Source organism: Anolis carolinensis, chromosome 1, assembly GCF_035594765.1.
Source record: "Anolis carolinensis isolate JA03-04 chromosome 1, rAnoCar3.1.pri, whole genome shotgun sequence".
In the NCBI taxonomy this organism is placed as follows: Eukaryota; Metazoa; Chordata; class Lepidosauria; order Squamata; family Dactyloidae; genus Anolis; species Anolis carolinensis.
In genome coordinates this window covers 334,454,163-334,479,814 of record NC_085841.1, presented here as the reverse complement: position 1 = coordinate 334,479,814, position 25,652 = coordinate 334,454,163, and the positions used below count along the sequence as shown (strand labels likewise).

General features: G+C 40.0%; 1 protein-coding gene across 9 annotated transcripts in view; it reads left to right on the top strand.

The window, feature by feature from the left end:
• Positions 1-25,652, top strand: part of cep128 (centrosomal protein 128) — a 284,185-nt gene that overhangs the window by 118,496 nt on the left and 140,037 nt on the right. For all 9 annotated transcript variants that reach the window (XR_010002021.1, XM_008117882.3, XM_062968036.1 and 6 more), the window contains 3 exons: positions 885-1,049; positions 16,181-16,357; positions 19,893-19,952. Coding sequence is in view for 8 of the 9 variants with exons in the window: in XM_008117882.3 (XP_008116089.2) it covers positions 885-1,049; positions 16,181-16,357; positions 19,893-19,952 (402 nt within the window). In the remaining variant the exon portion in view is untranslated. The remainder of the gene's footprint in view (positions 1-884; positions 1,050-16,180; positions 16,358-19,892; positions 19,953-25,652) is intronic.

Here is a 25,652-nt window from a genome sequence, read left to right as displayed (position 1 = left end):
ATGGGGCAGATGCATGCCTCAAACATAGTCACAGCAGCAGTCTCTCCAGTTGAAGGAGATAAGACTTTTATTCCCACTGTGTGGCCATTTACTCAGTCTCTTCCAAATTGTGGTCATCTACCCTGTCTATTTCTTTGTGAAAATTATACTTAGTTTAACTAGTTAGCCTAGTTTAGATGGTCGGATCAAGAATATGTATTGGCAGGATATCTTATTGTGATGTAATGTGACATACATTGTAGATTAGAAACTTATATTTTCTTCAAATAAATACTAATTAAAATAAATTAGACATAATCTTTTAGCCAAGGAATTGGCATTGTAAATCCAGGTCATCATAATAATACACCATCACTCGTGGCCTGGTATGATTGTCTTCCAGGGGTAGAATCTTGGCAGTGGGTCCGTAAGTGACGGTAGAAACATCTTCTGGATCTGCATGGTCTTTCACAATGAGGATATACATTTCCAGATGGAAGGCAGGCTCAACAAGTGTTTACGTGACTTGCCCTCCACTTGGAACATTTTCCCCTTTCATTCTCTATTTGTGCTTCTTCAAAATTTACAGCACTGTTGGTAACAGCTGACCTCCACTTAAAACGGTCATGTGCCAGGGCTTTCAAGTTCTTGGTGTTAATTCCACATTTTTGTAGGTTTGCTTTAGTCCATCTTTACATCTCTTTTGCTGCCCAATGACATTCTATTTTCCATTCTTGAGCTGAGAGTAAGGTAACTCGCTTTGGGTGATGTTAATTGGGCATTCATTAAATACAGGTATCACATCCCTGAGTATTACTTGCTCTTGGGGTTGCCAGATGTCGACAGGTGACTTGAAGGCATAGACACACTATCATTTTATTTCTTGTTTTGCTTATATCTAACAGGAAGAACTTGCAGAAGAAAGAAATTTGGTAAAAGCTCATCGTCGACAGGTAGAAAAGATGAAAATGGAATGTGATAAGCTGACAGAAGAACTAACCCATAAAGAAGAAGAAAATGTAAAATGCAGGAGAAAATATCAGCTGATGAAACAGGAACTGGATGGAAGGGTAAATGAAACTCTCTAATCTTAAATGATATTGGTTGTATAAAATAAGCCCTTTTAGACAGGAGCTCATCTTTAACACCAACCTGCTACATCAAAACCACATTTAATTTTATACTGTAAACATCTTATGTTTCTTCCATATTTTTTGCTTTCCTCTGTTTCTCCCTTCTCTTCAAAAACATATAGAACAAAAGATGAAAAAAAGAAAGAAAATAGGGTGAGATACCATTTGAAGTTCGGACTTTGAGAATTGATAGTGCACTAATCTCAGAGTTTACTCATATCAAAAGTATGTCTCGACTAATCTGAGTAGATGAGAGTTGTGTTAACCAATTTTTGTGAAAGCTCAAGTTGGTTAGTTGTATAGTGATAGCTGAAGCTGCCACATAAACGTTTCATTGTGAGTGAGGGTAACAGACAAGCAAACTTTTACCAATGTTTGGCAGCCATCAGCTTTAGAAAATGATCTATTCATGCAGTCCCCTCTACAGAACTAGAGAGACCAAGATAGAGGCCCTCAATGTAATTTGGTTCATGTGCTCTGTGTTGGCACAGTATTTTTTTTTATCCCAGATGATTACTGTCAAATTATTCTCTATGGAGTGAGTGTGGTTCTTGGCACAAGGGCAGTTTGCCAGTGAATATCTGTGATACACAGAGCTCAGAACAAGCATGGAGGGGATTGAGGTTGTATTCAGTTTAAGCCAGAGGCTACACTGCAATATTCAACTTTTTATGTCATTTCAAATGACAGGAGGACATGAGACCAACATTTTCTTGTGAGAAACTATTTCTTTTGCTAGATTGTCCTAGATGCAGAGGCGAAGCTTGCTTCTGTACAGTAAGGATTCCTTTGTTCAAGCTTTTGCTCTAGAAACCTTTGCCTAAGACTACATGTTGGGTTTTGTCCTGGGAGAGGGAGAGAAACACACAACTCTGACCCAGGTTTTGTTGTCATGTGGGTTAATACCTTGATGTACATTTAACTTACTTCAGTTTGGCTTCCACGCCAGTTTAATATTTCTACTATTGATTCAGAGATCTCTTCATTGCTATTCTGTGGGAAGTGCCAGGGATAGTCAGTGGGATTTTAACATGTACCAAGTGCATTACCAGGATTTGACAAATTAATAATGTGATGTTCCAATGGAAATTTTGAACAAAACACTCTACTTTTTTTAAATAAACCCTAGGTTCATCATTCAGAGTGAAGGATTAAAAAAATAATCCTTAGGAAAATATTTATTCATTGTGTTGTCTGTTTTCCAACTTATTAGAGAACTAAATGTTTTTTAAAATGCTGGCTTGGAAATAAAAGTCATGGTGGTGCATTTGAGCCATTTCCAAAGACTGTCATGGCTAAAGCTGTTGGATTTGTGCTTTCTGATGACAGGTATTTTGATTACTCTTTTTCTATGTGGACTTAATTAAAGAAAGAATACGGGAGCACAAATACCATTTTTACCTAATTATAGTAATTTCCTGGGTTAAAATGAGCCATGGTTGGGTCAATTCTGTTGTGTTATTTGGATCTGATCAGAGTAGCTGCTCAGGGTTAACTCTTTTATAATGTCAAACTTAAATCCATCACATAAAAAAATGTCAAATCAGTGTTCATTTTTTATTTCAGCTCCACAGTCTGTTTTCATTTTGCTTAAAGCCTGATTGCAATTTATATATCAAATATCAAAGAACACAAAAGGGAAAAATCAAGTTTCTACCCCATCCAAGATATGTATATGAAAACATTTGTGGTTTTCTATCCACACACATAACATACCTGAACTGTTGTAAAATAAACATGTCACTGTGCACAAGAAACGGACAAATATGATGATATGGTAGACACAAAGTCATTTTTTCCCATTGTAATGCTTGAGTTCTAAATATGGGCAGATATTGGGGTTGCATGGACGTTCAAAATGCAGAGATTGTTAACTATCTTTCCATACTTCTCTGCATATGGTGAATGTCAGCAGTGACCATTATATAATCCACAATCATTGATTATTTTTCTTAAATGTATGCCACTTATGTGTTTTATACACCCACCTTTATGCTCAAATGTTAGACCTGTTCTGGGTGTATTTGATCTGCTGATTTCAGAAATTGCATCTGTTTTTCCCTATTGGCTTTAGTGTTTGATGTACAAATGATGTACAGATTTTGTTGTTTATTTGTTCAGTGACCTCATGGACCAGCTCATGGCAGAGCTCCCTGTTGGCCTCACCACCTGCAGCTCTTTCAAGGTCAAGCCAGTCACTTCAAGGATCCATCCATCTTGCCCTTGGTCGGACCCTATTCCTTTTTCCTTCCATTTTCCTCAGCATCATTCTCTTCTCCAAGCTTTCCTGTCTTCTCATTATGTGGCCAAAGTACTTCATCTTTGCCTCTAATGTCCTTCCCTCCACTGAGCAGTCATGAATTATTTCCTGGAGTATTGACTGGTTTAATCTTCTTGTGGTCTAAGGCACTCTCAGAATTTTCATCCAACACCACAGTTGTTGTTGTTGTTGTTGTTGTTGTTGTTGTTATTTATTCATTTCTATCCCACTTTTCTCCCGTGGGTGGGATTCAACATATAAAATTGATACAAATACATTAAACAGCAATACATAATCAATTAAAACATCATATCCCGATATGAAAATCCAATTAAGATATCAAATAAAACAATTTTAAAACTTACAACAAGCACTATATTAAAGATATCCATCATTTCTGGCCACTGAAGTTATTTGTCAAGTATTATCAAAAAATTTTTATCAGACTGGCAGTGCCTATTCTCATTCGTCTGGAAAGGCCTGGCTCCACAGAAACTTTTTAATTTGCGAATGAAAGGCCTGTAAGGAGGGGGTTGATTGTACCTCATTAGAGAGGGAGTTCAAGAGCATCTATCTTCCTTCACTCAACCTTCCTTATGGTCCAGCTCTCGCATCCATAGGTTACTATGGGGAATACCATTGCTTTAACTATGCGGACCTTCGTTGCCAGTGTGATGTCTCTACTCTTCACTATTTTATCAAGATTGGTCAGATATACCAGTCACCATTTGCTCACTCAGTGATATTGTGCACAAATGATATTGGTGCAGGGAAGATACCAATTGATACATGACTATAAATCAATGTGATCACCGAATCCAGTTTCAATTTCCTTCTGCGGATAAGGCAGAAATGCATTTCCAAGAAGTCTGAATGTCTTCTCTATCTTCCTTATGCATCTGATGAAGTGGGCTGCAGTTCATGAAACCGTGTGCCAATTAAATTCTAAAGATTTTTTATTTACTTTCTTTGGGACTCTGATGGTGCAGTGGGTTAAACCGCTGAGCTGCTGAACTTGCTGACCAAAAGGTTGATGATTCGAATTCAGGAAACTGAGTAAGCTCCCGCCCTCAGCTCCAGCTTCTGCCAACCTAGCAGTTCGAAAACATGCAAATATGAGTAGATCAATAGGTACCACTCCAGTGGGAAGGTAACGGTGCTCCATGCAGTCAGGCCAGCCACATGACCTTGGCGATATCTTTGCTTAGAAACGGAGATGAGCACTAACCCCCAGAGTCGGACACGATTAGACTTAATGTCAGGGGAAAACCTTTACCTTTACCCTTGGGACCCTTTGCTGGTATTGCAGTAATCGGTTGACACCATTACCCCCCTCAAAGTTTTTGCAGTGTAAGACAACAGATTTGGCTACACAAAGTGGGATTAATCAACTTTATGAAGAAATCCATCCAGGTTTCATCAGATAACATATTTCTACATAATAGCAGATAGGAAAGTATCATTTCCAAGAGTTGTAAGGTGAAAAATCCATTATTATTTACCAACCTTGATGAAAGATTATGTCTCTCCTTCCAGAAAGCTACTCATCCATGTCCTCAGCATCTTTTGTAGCAAATAGAAGATAAAGATGGAATGTCACATGAAGAATCATTCTACTACATAGTTGAAGCTGACACAGAAGTTACCTATCACACAGAAGGAAAGAATAAACTATCTAAACTATTACACACAAATCTTTTAATAGCAACAAAAACAGCCTTAGCTGACCCAACAAAATTGTCAACTTATTCTTGACAATGTACGCATATGCTGCACACTCTGCTTTTTTTATCAGAGGATTCCTTGCTTGTATTTTTGCAAAATGCTGACTTTGCAGGTGTCAAGGACAGAACGCCACGAGATTCAAAGTAACAGAGTTTATTAGGTTACAGAACTCAAAACAAGCCCGTAAAACACAAGGGCCAGGCAGTATTTGCCTCTAGGAGCAAAAAAGGGGCAAAATAAATGTTCAAAAGATAAACCGGATTAAACCGGAGTTTAATCCGGGTAAAAAAACAAACTGCTTGCTTCAGCCTGAATATAAACAAAACAAGAGCCAAGAACAAAAGATACAAAGAATGCAGCTAATTGGCAGCAGATTCCTCTCTGCTGCCAACACAGTGTTTACAGTAACTTGCGTCGCTCCCACACACACACAGCAGACAGGATTTTCCAGCACGAACAAATCAGCCAGGGAATGCAACAGTAGAGTAGACCAGTTCCGTTCCGTAGTTCAAAGCCAGAAGCAGACGTTTGTAGTTTTCCCAAGTCCAAGAAGGGGGGAAGCCAAGCCGTGGTCAGTTCAGTCCGAGTGTTCAAAGCAGGAGATGGCGTCCGTCAGGAAGACGACGGAAGGTCAAGCTAATAAGAGTAAGCACAGGTTTGCACAAACAAATGCCCACACAATCCCTCCCGCCGTCTGACCCTGGATTCCAATCAACTTACGTCTCAGCACAGGAAAGCACACAAGTCTTCAGGGAAGCGTCCCACACACACACGGATCCCAAGTGTTTGCCCAGATTACCTTGCCCAACGCAATTTGCAATTGCTCCCAAGCCCCATTTTATGCCAGTTACAAATCTTCATCACTGTCAGCTGTCCTCCTTAACCCGGGCGTTTCCTCATCACTTTCCTCGTCAGAGCTGGAACACCTCTGACTACGCCCAGCAGCATCTCCAGCTGTGGATCCCGTCCCATCCCTCCAGCTAAGCCATGGATCTGATCCTGAAGGTCCCCATTCATCTTCTGCCCCATCATGGCCAGTGGCACCCAATTCCTCCCTTACCCGAGTCCAATCCATCTCATCCTCCTCCGAGCTAACCTGCCCCTCCTCCATTCTCTCCGTAAACCCCTCGAAAGACTCTTCATCAGATGGTGCTGCAAATATGTCTCGCAGTCTTTTTCTCTCTCGCTCCTCGAGAGTATCTGACTCTCGAGGAGTCTTACGCCCACGCCTGTCAGTAACAGAGCCACGAGGCTCAATCATAACACTATCCCCTCTCACAAAGGCCTCCTCCCCCGATGGTGGAGAAGTGGCAGTGATACCCTCTGCTATAGCACCATGACGACTAGAGGTATCAAGTTTCAACAGCGAACGATGAAAGACTGGATGGACCTTTAAACTAGACGGTAAACGCAAACGAAACGCAACGGAAGAAATCTTTTTAACGATAGAAAAGGGACCCAAAAACCGAGGCGCAAACTTTCCCCCAGCCTGCTTAATATATTTGGAAGATAACCACACCAAATCCCCTTCTTCCAACTCCTCCCCTGCCTGCCTGTGGCGGTCAGCCTGAGTCTTCTGCGTTGCCTTAGCTTCCAACAGTAAGCGACGGGCAACATCGTGCAATGCAGCCATTTCCGTAGAGCGGTATACAGGGTCCGAAGAGACCACATTGGTCGACGGCGCCACACCTCCCCGTGGGTGAAAACCATAAGTAAGCTCAAATGGCGTATGCTGACTAGACGTGTGCACCGCATTGTTGTAAGCGAATTCCGCCACCGGTAACCACTTTACCCAAGCCGTGGGTTGATCTAAACAAAAACAACGCAAATATTGCTCTAAGAGCCCATTAACCCGTTCCGACTGTCCATCCGTTTGCGGATGGAAGGCTGAAGACACGTTTAACTTAGTCCCCAAACACTCATGGAAGTGTTTCCAAAAGCGTGACACAAATTGCGGAGCCCTATCTGAAATAATCACCTCGGGTGCTCCGTGCAAACGATAGATGTGCTTTGTAAATAGTAAGGCCAACGTAGGGGCCGCCGGAATGGTTGAACAAGGAATAAAATGAGCCAGTTTACTAAATAAATCCACCACCACCCAAATACAAGTATAACCCCCAGACTTAGGCAAATCTGAAATAAAATCCATGGAAATGATTTGCCATGGCCTCTCCGGAACAGGTAAAGACGATAACAACCCTCTAGGGCGCCCAACAGGCGTCTTACTCTGCTGACAAACGGCGCAGCTGTCACAAAAGCGCAGAATGTCTTGCCGCATCTTTGGCCACCAGTAGCTCCTGGTGATAAGCTGTACGGTCTTGAACCTGCCAAAGTGCCCAGCCATGGGTTCGTCATGGTGGGCTCTAATCACCTCCAACCTGAGGGCCCCCACTGGTACGTAAACCTGCCCCCTACGCACCAATACCCCGTCTTGATCCTGGAGATGCGGCAGTATGGTACGGTTACCTGCAGAGAGCAGCATCAGTTGCTCCTGAGTCCACACATCATCCTTCTGAGCCTCAAGGATCTGGTCATGTAACCCAAGCTCATTATCTACAACACACAGAGAGGCAGTAGGCAAGATGGTCTGACATACTACCTGCTCATTGGTCTTAAATTCCGGCTTGCGGGATAAAGCATCGGCCCGCAAGTTTGCCTTCCCCTCCACGAACTGCACCTTGAAGTTAAACCTGGAGAAAAACAAAGCCCAGCGGATTTGACGCTGGTTTAACTTCTTTGCTGTTTGCAAGTGCTCTAAGTTCTTGTGATCAGACCTGACCACGATCTGGTGCCGTGCCCCTTCAAGCCAGTGCCGCCACACCTCAAACGCCACCTTAATCGCCAACAACTCCTTCTCCCATATGGTATAGTTCTGCTCGAAGGGTGTTAGTTGCCGCGAGTAAAATCCACAGGGACGCAAGGTCCCTGAGGAATCCTTCTGAGACAATACAGCCCCCAACGCGTAGCTAGAAGCGTCCGCTTCTACCACGAACGGTTTGTCAACATCAGGATGGGTTAGTATGTTGTCCGATTGAAAACTAGACTTAAGTCGTAGAAACGCCTCGTGAGCTTCCCGCCCCCACACAAATGGCTGTTTCTTGCGCAGAAGCTGCGTCAAAGGTACCGTGAGCTTTGCAAAGTTCGGAATAAATTCCCGGTAGTAATTAGCGAAACCTAAGAACCTTTGTACATCCTTCTTAGTCTTTAGCTCTTGCCATGAGTTGACGGCGTCAACCTTATGTGGGTCCATCTTAAGTTCCCTACCTGACACTACATGACCTAGGAACTCCACTTCAGGCACATGAAAGACGCACTTGGAAGCCTTGGCGAAGAGCCCATTAGCCCGCAGACGGTGCAGAACCTGCTTGACATGTTGACGGTGTTCTTTCTCGTCCTTAGAAAAAATCAAGATATCATCCAAATAAATCACTAAAAATTGGTCAATTAGGTCCCTAAACACATCGTTCATGAACCTCTGGAAGACCGCGGGAGCATTACAAAGCCCAAAAGGCATGACTCGGAACTCGTGGCATCCGAAGCACGTATTAAATGCCGTCTTCCACTCATCCCCTTCCCGTATACGGATTAAGTTATAGGCCCCCCGCAGGTCAAGCTTGGTAAAGACCTTAGCCCCTTGCACCCTTGATAACAGTTCCGAGATTAAGGGTAGTGGGTACCTATCCCGAATGGTGTATTTGTTTAGGATCCGATAGTCGCAGACCAGCCTAAGTTCCCCAGTCTTTTTGGCTACAAAGAATACTGGTGCCGCAGTTGGAGAACTAGATGGGCGAATAAACCCCTTGGCTAAATTTTCATCTAGAAACTCCCGCAAAGCTTGCCTTTCCGGTACAGTCAAGGCATATAGCCTCCCTGCTGGCAATTTCGCACCTTCTGCCAACTTGATGGCGCAATCATAAGGCCTGTGCGGTGGTAATTTGTCCGCATCCCTTTTACAAAATACATCAGAGAACTCCCCATACTCAGCAGGCACTCCTTCCATATCAGAGTGAGTAACATTTAGAGTGCAACAATCCTGCCTCTTTAAGATCACCTTACGTGTAGCCCAATCTACTTGTGGGTTTACTACAGCTAGCCAATCCATCCCCAGGATCACATCATATCTAGGCAAGCTTGTAATATCCCACACAAACGTTCCCGTTACTCCCTGCACCTCCCACGTTACTGCTGAGGTTTCATGGTTAACCACCCCAGTCTCCAGCAGTCTCCCATCTGCTCCTTCCACCCACACGTCGCATGCCTTGCGCACTCTAGGAATGCCATGCTTCTTAGCAAACTCAATATCTACATAAGAGACCGTAGCCCCTGAGTCCAGCAGTGCCAAAGTAGAAACAAGTTCCCTTCCCCCAACAGATAATGTAATGGGTACGAAAACATGCTTCCTCCCCTCAGTTGACTGCTTGAGGAGCCCTAGTGCGTTGGACTCACGTCGCACTAGGGCTGGCCTTTTCCCGAAAGCTGGGAAGGTTTCACATTACAGTTTTTGGCAAAATGCCCAGCATTCCCACAGTACAAACACAAGCCCAGCTGCCTCCTACGGCTCTTTTCCTCGGTAGACAGCTTTTTAAAGACCCCAAGCTCCATAGGCTCTTCCCCCATCACCACAGGTGCCCTGGTTACATGCATAGATGGCGCACACATTGCTTTTGAGTGTTTACGAGCCTCGAACCTTGCGTCTAAGCGCAGCACCTTGGCAACTAAGGCGTCCCAACTTTCAGCCGGCTCCAAGCGTGCTAATTCATCCTGGAGCATATCACTTAACCCAGCAGTAAATAAAAGCATGAATGCATTTTCCCCCCAATCCAGCTGGTGGCGATACATGTTAAACTTATTTAAGTAATCCAAAACAGTCCCCTTTCCCTGTTTTAACCGATACAAAGCCCACCCAGCATTCTCTGTGCGGAGAGGATCCCCAAAAGTATCAGTTAACAACTTTTTGAAATCATTCAAATTGTCCTTGACTGGGTCATTGCCCAAAATTAAATTAGTGGCCCATTGTCCTGCGGGACCGGTCAACAAACTCAAAATAAAGGCCACCTTACTAGTGTCTGTAGGAAAAGCATGAACGCTGAGCTGAGAAAAATAAAGCTCCACTTGTGCCAAAAAGGTTGGCAACTTGCACCTGGTTCCGTCAAAGCGTTCAGGAGTCAAAACATGTCCTTTCACAGCAAAAGCTGTTTGGCTTACGGTAAAAGCCGTTTGCAGTTGGTCAAACTTGGCCCTTAATTCATCCATCGTCTTCCTGACGGGTTTATTGCTGCAATAAACTTTTTATGGCGTTGGGCAATCTGTCAAGGACAGAACGCCACGAGATTCAAAGTAACAGAGTTTATTAGGTTACAGAACTCAAAACAAGCCCGTAAAACACAAGGGCCAGGCAGTATTTGCCTCTAGGAGCAAAAAAGGGGCAAAATAAATGTTCAAAAGATAAACCGGATTAAACCGGAGTTTAATCCGGGTAAAAAAACAAACTGCTTGCTTCAGCCTGAATATAAACAAAACAAGAGCCAAGAACAAAAGATACAAAGAATGCAGCTAATTGGCAGCAGATTCCTCTCTGCTGCCAACACAGTGTTTACAGTAACTTGCGTCGCTCCCACACACACACAGCAGACAGGATTTTCCAGCACGAACAAATCAGCCAGGGAATGCAACAGTAGAGTAGACCAGTTCCGTTCCGTAGTTCAAAGCCAGAAGCAGACGTTTGTAGTTTTCCCAAGTCCAAGAAGGGGGGAAGCCAAGCCGTGGTCAGTTCAGTCCGAGTGTTCAAAGCAGGAGATGGCGTCCGTCAGGAAGACGACGGAAGGTCAAGCTAATAAGAGTAAGCACAGGTTTGCACAAACAAATGCCCACACAATCCCTCCCGCCGTCTGACCCTGGATTCCAATCAACTTACGTCTCAGCACAGGAAAGCACACAAGTCTTCAGGGAAGCGTCCCACACACACACGGATCCCAAGCGTTTGCCCAGATTACCTTGCCCAACGCAATTTGCAATTGCTCCCAAGCCCCATTTTATGCCAGTTACAAATCTTCATCACTGTCAGCTGTCCTCCTTAACCCGGGCGTTTCCTCATCACTTTCCTCGTCAGAGCTGGAACACCTCTGACTACGCCCAGCAGCATCTCCAGCTGTGGATCCCGTCCCATCCCTCCAGCTAAGCCATGGATCTGATCCTGAAGGTCCCCATTCATCTTCTGCCCCATCATGGCCAGTGGCACCCAATTCCTCCCTTACCCGAGTCCAATCCATCTCATCCTCCTCCGAGCTAACCTGCCCCTCCTCCATTCTCTCCGTAAACCCCTCGAAAGACTCTTCATCAGATGGTGCTGCAAATATGTCTCGCAGTCTTTTTCTCTCTCGCTCCTCGAGAGTATCTGACTCTCGAGGAGTCTTACGCCCACGCCTGTCAGTAACAGAGCCACGAGGCTCAATCATAACAGCAGGTGTGAGGGTGAAATGGTGTCACCTCATGTTGTGAGGTAGGACTTATCCCTGTTTGTGTTCTGGTTACATATATGTTTGTTCTTACATTTTTACTCATTATATGTAGTGTCCCACTTTGTCCTCTCAGCAACCTCATTAGCCAAAGCTAAATCAGTCTGACTAACCTAAGGTTACCCAGTGAAGTTCATGCTTATTTGTTTATTCAATATGCACAGTTTCTCATTATGATAACATGTATATAGAAGTCAGGATTGTTTTCTAGTTGCTTGCCCAAGGATTAACGTATCTAAAAATTTCACTCTATAAAAAAGTTCAGATGAAAGATGCAGCTACAGAACTAAAAAATGCCCAGTTAACTAGCCTAGTTTGTCACTCACCAATAGCTTGATGTACAAGCTATTTGTTCACATTACTAGTCTAACAATTATAAGTATGAATTATGGAGTTATAGTTCATCTGAATGTTAGTAAAATATTTATGTTTTCAAATTGTAACAATGCTAAGGTGAACCTATCAGGGGTTTCTTGAGAAGATTTATTTAGAGATGTTTTCCTATTGTTTTCCTCTGAGACTGAGGGCCCTTCCAGACAGGGCCCAAAATGCGGGCCTTGTTGCGCTTTTACCGGAGGCGTCCAAACAACGCCTCCAGTAAAAGTGAAGTAATAATAGTTTTATTTCTAACCCTTCCTATCTCCTCGAGGGGACTCAGGACAGTTTCCAATGAAGGATGGCAAACATTCAATGCCATAAAACAATACAAAATGAACAAATAGCCCAATGAATAAAACATCTATAACAAATTATAGCAATTACTCGCAAAGTTTAAATAATTAAATGAAACATATAAATCTATTAAACCAACAAAGTAATAAAACTAATCAGTTTTAAAACAATTATAAACAGTTAAAATAACCATTGTTACATAATTTTTTCCACTTCCAACAAGCCAGAATAAGATGCCTTGTTCTAGTCAAGGTTGTAAAACAATTCAAGATGAAGTAGGTAAACCCAGCTTTGTCCCAAATTAATTTAATACTCCTTTAGACCCGGGTGTAAAGGAGTATAGAGCCAGTGGAGATTAACCTACAGGACCGCTTCCACAGTCCTGGGGTCAGTCCCTACCTGGGTTCTTCAGCCTTCTAAAAATCCGGAGAACCGAGGAAGGCACCCCCCAAAGCCTTAAAAGAAAATAAAAACTTACCACATGGCAGTTAGGCCTCACTGGAGGCCTCTTGGAGTGTACCAATAATGTGTGTGTGTGGAGGGGGGGGGGAGGCAAATCGCTCTTCAGGGTGAGGTTGGGGTGGTCCCATTCCAGTCCCCCAGGAAAGCCCGGGTCTTTCAGAAGGGCGTGGGGACTTAAACCTCTTTCCGAGTGGGTTTCTTTAACCCACTCCGAAGTCGGTTTAAGACCTGTCTGAAAGCGCTCCAAGAGAATGCAGCTACCCCAAAGTCACCTAGTTGAGTGAGAATTCAAGCCACAATCTATTCAACACTCAAACCATTACAGGCAGTCCCCAAGTTACAAACATGTGAGTTACATACAACTCCTAGTTACAAACATGGGGGATGTGGGTGGGGGTGGCAGGTGGACCTGGGAGTGTGCGCCATCCAGTAGCATGTGCTGGGCCTTTTGCAGTATTTGAAAATATTTAAGCATTTGTTGCATAGATAAAAATAAATAATATGTCAAGACAAACCTCTGTCCAGATTGCATTTAAAATAGAACTCCATGCATATATATATTTTTTAAAAATGTTTTGTATTGTGTGAGGTTAGGGCCACTGTGAGATTTTTACTGCTGTCTGTATCCTTGTTAGAAAGGATAGCTCTTCTTGCCCCTGAGACAACAGGAAGTGAGAGGAAATCTATCTATAAGAAGGGAAATTCACACCTGTAAGAGTTTAACATGGGAAAAAACTTTATCACCAGTCCTTGTTTCTATGACAAGCCAACAGGGACAGAAATTGAGGTGAAATCTTCTGAACAGGGGCACAGACAGCAAAAACAAGCATTACAGGGGTGTTAATCCTGCCATATGCGATTGAAAACTTAAACAAAAATGGCTAGAGTTACACTTAAAATGTACCTGTTATGACTTACATACAAATTCAAATTAAGAACAGACCTAGTGAACTTATCTTGTCCATAACCCAGAGATTGCCTGTATACCATACTGGCTGTGTTACAATTCATGAGCTTCCTTAAACGTGTGTGAAAACATGAAATGTTCAGTAGCCATTTTATATTAGGTGCTAGAAACATAATTTGCAGAATATCTTATGACAATGAATATAATGAGTCTGCAGTATTAAATTATAAAACATTCCATTTATCTTAATGTTGTGTTTTATCACATAAAATATCACATAATATTTTACACTATATTCCAACAGTGATTTCAAAGAAGGTGTTTTGCCATGGTAAAGAAAACTCAAAGATACTGAAATTCTCTCGAAACAGATTAAAAGAAAAATGCGCAAGACTGGTAGATATGACAGATTAAGCCAACCTTGCAAGAAATGTATACATAGGTATAAGTTTTGGGTATAATCTAGGCGTAGCTTCATTGTAGATACAAAAGGCACCAGCCTCTTTTTCATTTTCTTCATTATGGAAGTAATGACAGTTTGTGGTTGCTGTTGCAGTCTCTATGCCTTATCCAAGATTACATATGATGCTTCTTTTGCAGTTAAGAGGAAAAGGTTCATCTCCTCTCTAATCAGGTAAATGAGAAGGTTCAGAGGATTGGGGCCCAATTCAATTCATGGCCGGATATTTTAAGAATTATATCATAAATAGTGTTCCCAGTTTTGTCAGAAGCCAAAAGCTAAGTTCTACCAACTCATGCCAGTTTCCCAAAGGTAGATGACAACCACCTTGCACCACAGCTAACATGCTTGGTGTTGGAGACCTCAGTTCTTTATTTTCAGGTTCATGCAAACATGCCTAGAGTTCTATAATTTATTTTTAAGCAAAGTAGAGTATCAGCAAGAACTTACACATATGTCCCTTCAGAAAGGCATACTGCTGCTGGGGAGGGTCAGGGTCCTTCTGTTTCAGCCTCTATATAATGTTGTAATAGTAGTTAAGCTGGCATTTGACTGCTAAAGAAAGTTGAGCAAAGTGGAAAACATAACTGAGAAACAAGTAAACCGGAAGAGAGCCAGCATCACTTAGGTACCCTGAGGCACACATAGGCCATCCCAGGAAGAACACTTTGGGTGGTTTTATTGTTGCTCTTTAGTTTGCCCCTATGTCGTTCATAACTGCCAGGGAGAGCCAGAGTTGCTGATGCTCGCTGGAAATTATTCCATGTAGCACATAAGCAGAACACATAACTAACCACTTCAAGATCTATCCAACAGCAAGATGATTTAATTTTACACTTCAGTACTGAATAATAGCTTTCACCCAAAACTGTAAGTGTCCCAGTTGTGACAGCTTAGTTTAAAGCCTCAGTAGAATAGAGTAAGGGAGAATGTTTAAGAGAGTAACACCATCCCTGAGTTATGCCTACTGAACAGAATAAGATTCTTGCAATATTTATAATGTAGAATAAAAATAATTAAGATGGTTTAGGATGTGGTAAAAAAGAGCAGAAGCTTAGCAAAAAAAAAAAAAATCATATGCTGCTTTCTGGTTTAAATCACACTACCTGTTCCAGGGCAACACTATGCCTAGTAAAAAGAAGTACCGTAGATAGGATAAAACCATCCCACTGGAATCCAGGGGATGCCTGAAATCAGTGTCAACTTTCTTTCAATTTGTTCTGATAGCAATATAAAGTAGAGAATTAAGGTGGTGTTGTGGTTAGATTGTGATTTGGAGAGTCAAGTTGAAGTCCCAAAGAAAGATGAAACTCACTGTGTGACTCTGAGCCAGTCACCCTTTTCTCAACCTGACCTGGCTAACAGAGTTGTTGTGAATCTGGAAATTCCATGACTAATAGCCAACAGCGGAGCTGTCGTTTTTTACATGGAAGTAAATGCAATTCATTTTCATTTCTCTTCTTCAACTTTTAGCTGAGCACCTTATATTCTGTAGCTGCTGAAACCTATAATCATCATTGTTGACTTGCTTGGGTCATAAAATTTCAAAGTAGTAGCAGTTGAAACATTGACATTTTTAGTTGGTCAGGTTTGCAAGTGAAAAAGGTGAAGTTTGGGTTTTGGTCTTTGAATCATTCTTTCCGAAAACAAATTTCAGTGAAAGTGACACCACTTTTTTGTTGTTTTTGTAGCGTGGGCAGAGCAATTCTGTCAAATGTGACACACAGATATACTACTGTTCTACTTGTTGACTCCAGGCTTGCTAATGCAGCAGCTGAAAAAGTATTCCACTCCTTGTGTGAGTTTCTTGTGTGTGTGGCAACTGAGTTTTTACCCATCTTATGTGATTCTGATATAAAGACACATGTTAACAATCACAGTAATTTTTGGTAGCATACATTAAATTTCTACCTACGTTATATGACCCGTATTGATCTCACACCCATTCTTCAACAAAAAAAATATATACTTGTAAGTTATGATTTCTTTCAGTTTGAGAAAGACTGAGTTTTCGAGATGATTGCTATATGTTTAATATGGTTTTAAAAACTCTTTTTCTTGCTTCAGAATAAAAAAATAAATAGTGAAGATGATCACCTCAGGAGGATAGAAGAAGATAGATTACAGCTTCATGATCAACTACGAAGACTTCAAAATGAAAAGGAATCCATTCTTTCTATGATCGGAAATGAAATTGATGCTGCTTGTGAAGTCCTTTCTTGGGATTCGGTGGAAAAATACACAGTAATTATGAATTCTCAGCCAAATGCAATTTGGATAACTAATAAAATGAACATAGAATGTTTCTTACTTATTCATTGGATTTCTGTATTGCCCAATATATGCAGCTTTCTGGACAGTTCACAACATAAAGGGAAATTTATGGGAATTATAGAATTTAACAAAAAAGAAAGAAAGAAATGAAAATAGCCACAGGATAAAGCTAAAGTTTATCAAACATCAGAGGACAGCAGCAGTCCATGGATCTGAAATTGGTATATATTTAGATAAGCAGATAGATAGATGATAGATAGATAGATAGATAGATAGATAGATAGATAGATAGATAGATAGATAGATAGATAGATGAAAACGTGGTAGTTGTGAGACTGAAGACCTGGGAGAATAACAAGTTTTAATCTGGGATAGAAGGACTACCATATAGGTGCTCACCAGTGTGTTTATTTGAAGAGGAAATTCCTGTGGCAACATGCCAGAGAAGATGTTCTTTCTATCAGCTATTCTCCTCACCTCCTTTCAAAAGGGTGCCTGGAGAAGGGCTTCAATAAATGTGTGATTCACTTTATGCATGGCTGCTTGTTGGCATTTGCTTAGGAAACAGGATACTAGGTATTACATTTGACTCTCCTATCTTCTGAAAAATGGTATTATCCATTGTGTATCCTCATATCAACAATATCTTGTCATCAACTTTGATGGTAATGCCTGTCTGCATAGATCCAGAAATCAAAGGTAGCCATATTAGTCTTGAACACCACTATACAAAGGGATTTTTGTGGCCCTTTAGGGATTGAGAGAATGAAGTTGGTAGCTTAAACATGAATAGACTACTTTCTTCGATGCACTGACTACCTAGGAACAGATCATCCACACTTTTTTAGCTGTAGGCAAAAACTTTCCTCCAGCTTTTGTCCCCAAAGGACCATAGTTAAAACCGATCTTGTCATCCCATTACCATGACCACAAGTTCTGCATTTCTATGTCTGTCCACACAAACAGTCCTTTAAAGGTCTATTCCTAGGCACTTCACTCCATGCATTTGAGGAAATAATTCATAGATTTACTTCATTTTAAAAAACAAAAACAAATTAGGTAATGAAACCAGTGGCCAGAATATAGTGTGTGTTCCTGTTCCTGCAGCTGTATTTTTCCAGAATCACTCGGCAGTGGTGAGGGAAGGCAGACAAAATTTGCTGGCTCTAAGCAACCTAATTCTTAATTTCCTTCTGATTTCCTCTGGTCACAACCATCTTTGTGTTGTTATGCCAGCACATGTAGTTGACCACAATGCAAAAATGTGTACAAAATTAGCACATCAAGAAGATTATGGTAGAGTCTTGTTTCCTAATATCTAGTTTTCTATATATATTGGAAGCTTACTTTATAGTTGAGCATTCAGTCATGCAGTTTCCAGATTGCAGTACATAGTAATATAGTTCAGGAATCTCATTTATTATATTTGGGTAAAAAATGCCATCAGACTTTTTTCAAGTTAGTTGCATTTCCTTGTAAAGAATAGCTTTCTGTTATTCCGGAAAAGTATGATATAACCTCAGGATTTCAAGCTTTGTTATTTTAGCCTTGGGAGAAAAGCTTGGTCTGCCACTCTCTGTTAACTTACTTCTTTCCTTTCTAAATAATATTTAATCTTCAAATACAGAATTATAACAATCTGTTTCTTCTGTGTGTGGTTTCCTTTTCATTCATATGATACATTAAAAAAGACATCTCCTGCATTTCTAATTCTTTAGTCACATAGAACATACTCTACTACTTTGGCAAATCATAAAGATAATATTTAAAATGTATTTTTAATTCTAATCTTTTGATGAATTTCACCTAAAAGAAAAATAACAATTGCTTTAAATGACAAGTTGAGAGTATGTCAGCTTTTCTTCTTTTTATAACACATATATTGAGAGGCATTTTCAATATTTGAAGATTTTCAACAAAACTTGAAGTTTTAAAGCTATCCATTCTTTAGTGTAGCCTCTTTTCTCTAATTTTAGAAATAATTTTAAAAGAAAAATGTTAAGAGCTACAGCAGATATCATTGTGTGTGCAGTTTCATTTTTTTACTGTTGTCAGTAGCCATTTTAATTTTATGAACTGAGGACCAACTTGTAATGTAATGTTCTAGTGTCAAAAAGCATGCTAGATAGACGTCTTGTAACTTTGAAAGACTGCTTCTCACATGGTGAATTTTTATAATTTAGTCACACTTCTGTTGATATCAATTGTATCATTGCAAAACTAGTAGCCATATATTCTCTCAAGCTGCTTTACCTGGAAAACTCCTTGAATGGCATCCGTCCTTTTTACCTGCTCTTCTGAAATTAAGGAGTAGCTTTGACTCTATTGCATGCTCACGTTTAACAATTGGAGCCATGAGCTGTTGCCCCAAAAAAGTGTGATATAAATAAATATCCAACATAAATAAAACTGATAAGGGTCTATGTCAGTATTGATCCTCTGCTTTGCATTTTCAGTACTGTTCCATTATCCAGGTGAGGGCCAGAAGGGAGTGCTCAACAGAAGGATAGTCCATTTTACGGGGGGGGGGGGGGGGGGGAGTTAAAGGAGGAAAACAATTTTCCCTGTTTTCGCTGGTTATTGCCTCCACCCTCCCATTTTATAAACAAGGGTTGTTTCCACAACGGTGAAATGGGTGGGGGGAATAACAGGAAAACAGGGGGAAATAATTTTACTCCTTCAATTCCTCCGTCACCCCCATAAAATGGACAGTCCTCTGTCTAGCGCCCTCTTTTGGCATCTGATTGGATAATAGAACAGTACCACATTTTCAAACTCTTGTATTGATACTTGTAAAGAACTTTGATGTTTTGTGAAATAATGAATTGGGAAAGTGATAGGAAAATTAAAATTCAATTCCTTTGAGTTGATTAAATTGAAAAGGTAATGCTGAAATGTTTTGAAGTATACACTGAATGATTTAATTTTCTGTTAAGACCCCCTTTGTAAAAATGCCTTCTTTCTGTGTCACCTTTTGGGGCAGGGAGATCGCTATTTGCAGTGCCTTCTCCTCTATAACATACACTTAATAGTCTCCTTCTCTGAACACATGTTCCATAAGCCTTTGTTCCCATTTTATCCAGTATTTAGGCAAGCATCACTGTTTCAGTGTGACTTTTTTTGCAGGTCCAATTGGTTGCAACTTTGGTCCCATTTTTTCCTTCAAATCTGTCTTGTTGCTTATCAGTGTAACTATGGTAAACAAAGCTAGTACAGAGTAAGCGTAGTGCCTCTTGAATTGGCAATGCCTTCAGTTTAAATTACTTTCATTTATTCTCAGTGACATTATTAAATAAAATTTTAATAACAGTTACTAGGGGAATATATAATGGTAGGTGTTATTCAAACATCCCCATCCCATTGGGCTTCTATTTTTGAGCTAAAAGTATATGCTGATAGTTGTTGATCAAACAAATTTTAAAGTTTAAAATAGGCATTTGAATGTTTGTTTTAAATATCAATGTTTACATTTTTATTTCTTATATACTTTTAAAATTTCTTTTAGGCAATATCACTTGCACCCGGAGTACAGAATGACCCTCATCGCTGGTTAGCAGAAACAAAGGTAAATGTAGTATTTCTTTAAAAAAAGAAAAAAGAAACCTGTTAAAAGTTACTTGCAAAAGCCTGGTTCCTACTGGTAGTCTAATAGGTGACATTGATCAATTGAGGAATGGTGAATTAACTTTTCAGTAACTCCCATTAATTTAGTGAGTCTGCTCTGATTGGGATTACAATAGGATTCAGGCCAAAAGCACCAAAATACAAAAGCAATTGTTAGAAGTTACCAGTCATCATTATGTTTGTACCATCATTTCTACCTGCCACAGTGAACTCCAAGCCAACGATTATATACATTCAGCCCAAAATTGTGGTTGCAAGCTGTAATTCAGACCCAACAAAAACTTTGTAAACATTGGTGAAGACATAATGTTGCAGTGTGAGCAGCTCTATAAACGAAGTACAGGGATTTTACGAGTATGTTGGGAGGAATAGATCTATCACCAAAATAGTCCACAGTTTGGGGACAGTAATGAACTTTTGATCATTACTTTCTAGACAACCCTATCTTGTATCTTTTAACACTATTAAGATTCTCATGATCTAAACTTCTTCTACTTCATGTGACAAGACTCATCTCCATAGTATATTGGGGTCACAGCGAGAGAAGAAAAGTTGACCAACTGACTTGGAGAAAATTGCATTTGTTTGCCAACAAGATTGCACTGGATTTATTGATGGGCTAGTTTTGTAATGTGCATGGTCCAAGAGTGAATATCTCTATAAATAGTTGAGATAAGAGTTTGAATCGGAAGGCAAGGGGTATAGAGGAAACAGACACACTATTCAGATTGTTGATGCTAAAAACCTAGGCAGCAAGTATCAAGAAGACCTTTCAGAGGACATGTAGTAATTGATTCATAAATCTGTCACTTGAGTCCTTTTTAGTTAATAGTAGGTGAGTCTTGAAATGAAGGGGCCTTTAGAAATACTGTAGTTCTTTACATTTGCACCCCAAAAACAAACAGCCTTAATAATTGGTTTGCAAGAAATATGGCTTTAGCTGCTAGTTTTCTCATCGCCTGAGTTCTTTTCATTTACAGATGGTCACTTTAAAGGGCTCAGAGACTTTGCCTGAGATTTAGAGGGCTTTGCAGGCAAAGTGAAATTTCTGAGGTATCTGACCCTAAAGCATTTCCCCACATCTATACAGCCCACTTCAGTTAAGATTAAAGAGCTGTAACTAATTGGGCAAGGTCAGGAAAGGACATGAAGTTGCAGTTGAATGTGTGAAAACATTAAAATAGTCTGTAGCATTCTTTGTCCTTAGAATTCAAAGGCGTAGTCATGTTAATCTGGGATATCTGTGTGCAAAGGGCTCTTGTAGTACCTTTGTGATGATAGAAGATCCCTTTGTGTATTTTGTTGTCCTTGTGCTTGTTTACTACCAGATCATATTTGACTTAGATTAACTCTATGAATTAGACATCTCCAAGAAACACTGTTCAGATCTTGCAAACTCGGAGTTTTTGCTTCCTTGATTGAGTCAGTCTGTCCTCCATTCTAAGTGCTTCGAAATTTAAACTATAATTTACTGCTGTATTAACTCTTGTTTTATTGTCTTACTGTGTTTTATTATTTTTTGTATATTGTTCAATGTATTTATGCTGTTGTTTTTGTAAATTGTGCTAGTTGGGCCTTGCCCCATGTGAGCCGCCCCAAGTCCCCGTGGGGAGATGGTGGCGGGGTATAAATAAAGTATTATTATTATTATTATTATTATTATTATTATTATTATTATTATTATTATTATTAATGTACTTCCTTTTGAGATCTTCTAGGGGTGGCCTTTTTCTCATCAGGGATCCTAACAGGAACACTGTGAAGTGCCTTGTCACTCAGTGACTGCTCCCAGACTTTGAACTTAATAATAATAATAAATCTTTATTTATATCCTGCCACCATCTCCCCGAAAGCTCTTGGAAGCACTCCAAGTGCCGCATATAAACAATACATAGTATAAATACAATGATATAAGTATAAACAACATCACATTAAAAAATCCCACTAATAAAATGGTAAGATTATAAAAGTATAAATACAATGATATAAGTATAAACAACAGCACATAAAAAATCCCACTAATAAAATTGTAAGATTATAAAATTATAAAATTCCTAAAATGCAGTAGAACCTGCAAATAAGCCGGTTATCTGCTGTAACAAATCAAATTGTAGAGCAGCACAATCCGTGGTTCATTGAGCTGACCATAGATTATACAGATCAAAGGCCTGTCTGAAGAGCCATGTTTTTAAACTTCCTTTCTAGAGATGTCAGACTGTTCCTTCCTTGGTTTTATTGCATAGGGTGGATTATTTGGGCGAAAGGGTGTTTCATAATGTCTATTGTTGTTATTGTTTTCCTTTGTAAATGTCATGCTTTTAACTATTTCCATTGCAAATTTATTTATATTTTTAATTCTCTGAATTTTGTATCTGTTTTTATTGTATCTTATTTAAGTCATGTTGAGTTGGCCTGGGAAAAAGGCAAGATAATAATAGTGATGCTTATGATAATTTGGTTTATAACTTGCCTTTCTCCAAAATAGGATGATGGTGATGCTGATGATAATTGATGATAAAGTATGAGAGTTTGGAAAACAAATTCTTATCCTTTATTTGAGGTACATATGAATGCAGACAGATTGAGGTAATGAAGACTTGTGGAAATTAAGTGGAACAATGATGTGCACCATCTGCACTTGTTCCTTTTCTCATTTGTTTACACAGATTTTGTAGAAAAATACCAATGAAGTAGCTAGTTCTGCACTGGGTATATTTTGAGGACAGCTGGAAAGCACACAGGGAAGCCATGCAAGTCTTAGATATATGGGTATCTCTGTGTTAGGCTGCTAATGGTATGCTAAATAGAAAACATAATTGTTTCAGATGGTAATGTACATTTCTTTCCTCATAAGTTATTAGATGTCTAGGTTTACGCTCTTTTTCCTGATATACGTAGTTTCTGTGTCACAGCCATCAAACAGTGGCATAGCTTTTTGTGGGCCAGGGATTCACATGTAATCTGCCACTTATATTAGAAAGTAATGCGGTCTCATCCTTTTATTGTGTAAATTGGCCCTGATGGCTGAATTTTGAATCATGGAGTGAAGCCTCTTTCACTTGTGCTGAAAACCAAACAGCTATTTGATTTTTTTCAAGCTTGCATACTGTTTGTTTGTTTCCTTCTCACACCTTTCAACACCAGATCCCCACAGTGTATGAAATTGTTTTTTGAAAGTCCCCTCAGTTTTAATAGCAGTTTGCCTTGTTTTGAAAATGGTCTGAGTACATAAAATAGTTTGTGGGTTTTAAAAAACAACCCTATTGTATGTAATGGTTCATTCCTAATGGCAAGTTCAAGTACATGGTGAGTTCAGTTCTGAACAGGATGCAAAATGGTGCTGTTGAGAGCCAAGAAAAAAAAAAAACCCAGCACGTCTGGGAACACCAATACTGGTCGAAATTTGAAAAACCTGAGGGCGATATCCCTAAGTTTAAAGCCTTCCCCCCAACTTTAAACTAGCCATGAAAGCAGGGTTGGAAATTTAGATTTTGCAACTCTACCCAGTGTACATAGTGATAAAGAATTCTGGGAGTTGCCGATCAGCAACTTCTGAAGGCTTGCATGGTTCCTATCCCTGCCTGAAACAGCTGAGTATGCTTGATGACCATAAGAAGCTGAATATGTATGGGTAAATGTTATTAAACCAGTGTAATGCTAGAGATGAGAGACAGAGGGTTTACGTCCTCAAACAAAAAATGTATTCACCTCATATACAGTGTCAACACAACACACAACTTTTTTCATCCCTCAGGGCTTAAATCTGAATTTAAAAGATCAACCTTCTAGCCCAGTTTTTTGAGAAAGTTGGGTTATTTCATGGGATTCAAGCTGTTGTTCTTTTTCCAGTTTTCATACAAAACATGAAACTTATTAATTTTAAAAATATGTTGCTGTTTTATTTTTGCCTGTCTTTTTCTTTGTTTATAGACCTGTTTACTCCTTTAATCATTTTGTAGATTTTTATTAAGCTATATGGTTTAAATATAATTTATAGAATAGGACTTAAGGTTTGGAAAAGCAAGGTGCAAATATCTTAAACTGGTGATTGCATTCCCTTTTTATAGGAATGGACATAGGGCAGGAGGATTGTCAAATGCAGGATTTATCTCTACTCAGTGGTCTTCTGCACACAGAGGACAATTGAGAATAATACGAAAGAGAAGAAATAGAATCAGATAGAAATGAAAGCAAGAGAAATGAGAAGTGATTGTTAAATTTACAAATTCTCACACAAATTTAGTTGTAATACGTAGACATTTATTCATTGTTTTGGAGCCTGATAGGAAATAGTAATTGATAGAATCTGGCAGTACCTGTTTTGGTGAATTTCACTTGGTTTCATATTGCCAGTCTTTCTTTTTGTGGGAGTATATGGATCAGCTGGTAAAATTTATGTGTGTGTATGTGTGTGTATGAGAAAGAGGATGACAGAGAGAATATTGATAAGAGAACGATTACAACCTTTAGAGGTCTGATTAGCATTAGTTCTGTTGGCATTCTTTTACCTCTTAAAATGCAGTCATCTTGGGAGCCAAGACCGGAGTTAAAATTGCTGGAAGAAACATTAACAACCTTAGGTATGCAGATGATACCACTCTGATGGCCAAAAGTGAGGAAGAACTGAGGAGCCTTATCACCAAGGTGAAAAAACAAAGTGCAAAAGCTGGGTTGCAGTTAAACGTCAAGAAAACCAAGATCATGGCAACTATACCTATTGATAACTGGCAAATAGAGGGAGAAAACGTGGAGGCAGTGACAGACTTTATATTTCTAGGCGCGAAGATCACTGCAGATGCAGACTGCAGCCAGGAAATCAGAAGACGTTTACTTCTTGGGAGGAGAGCAATGGCCAACATTGACAAAATAGTGAAGAGCAGAGATATCACACTGGCAACGAAGGTCCACATAATCAAAGCAATGGTATTCCCCATAGTAACCTATGGATGCGAGAGCTGGACCATAAGGAAGGCTGAGCGAAGAAAGATAGACGCTTTTGAACTCTGGTGCTGGAGGAAAATCCTGAGAGTGCCTCGGACCGCAAGAAGATCTATCCAGTCCATCCTCCAGGAAATAATGCATGGCTGCTCACTGGAGGGAAGGATATTAGAGGCAAAGCTGAAGTATTTTGGCCACATCATGAGGAGACAGGAAAGCTTGGAGAAGACAACGATGCTGGGGAAAATGGAAGGAAAAAGGAAGAGAGGCCGACCAAGAGCAAGATGGATGGACGGTATCCTTGAAGTGACTGGGTTGACCTTGAAGGAACTGGGGGCGGCAACGGCCGACAGGGAGCTCTGGCGTGGACTGGTCCATGAGGTCACGAAGAGTCGGAGACAACTAAACGACTGAGCAGCAGCAGCACACGTGTTATAATTTCCAACTACAGTAGAGTCTCACTTATCCAACATTCACTTATCCAACGTTCTGGATTATCCAACGCATTTTTGTAGTCAATTTTTTCAAAACATCGTGATATTTTGGTGCTAGATTCGTAAATACAATAATTACTTCATAGCATTATTGCGTATTGAACTACCTTTTCTGTCAAATTTGTTGTATAACATGATGTTTTGGTGCTTCATTTGTAAAATCATAACCTAATTTGATGTTTAATAGACTTTTCCTTGATCCCTCCTTA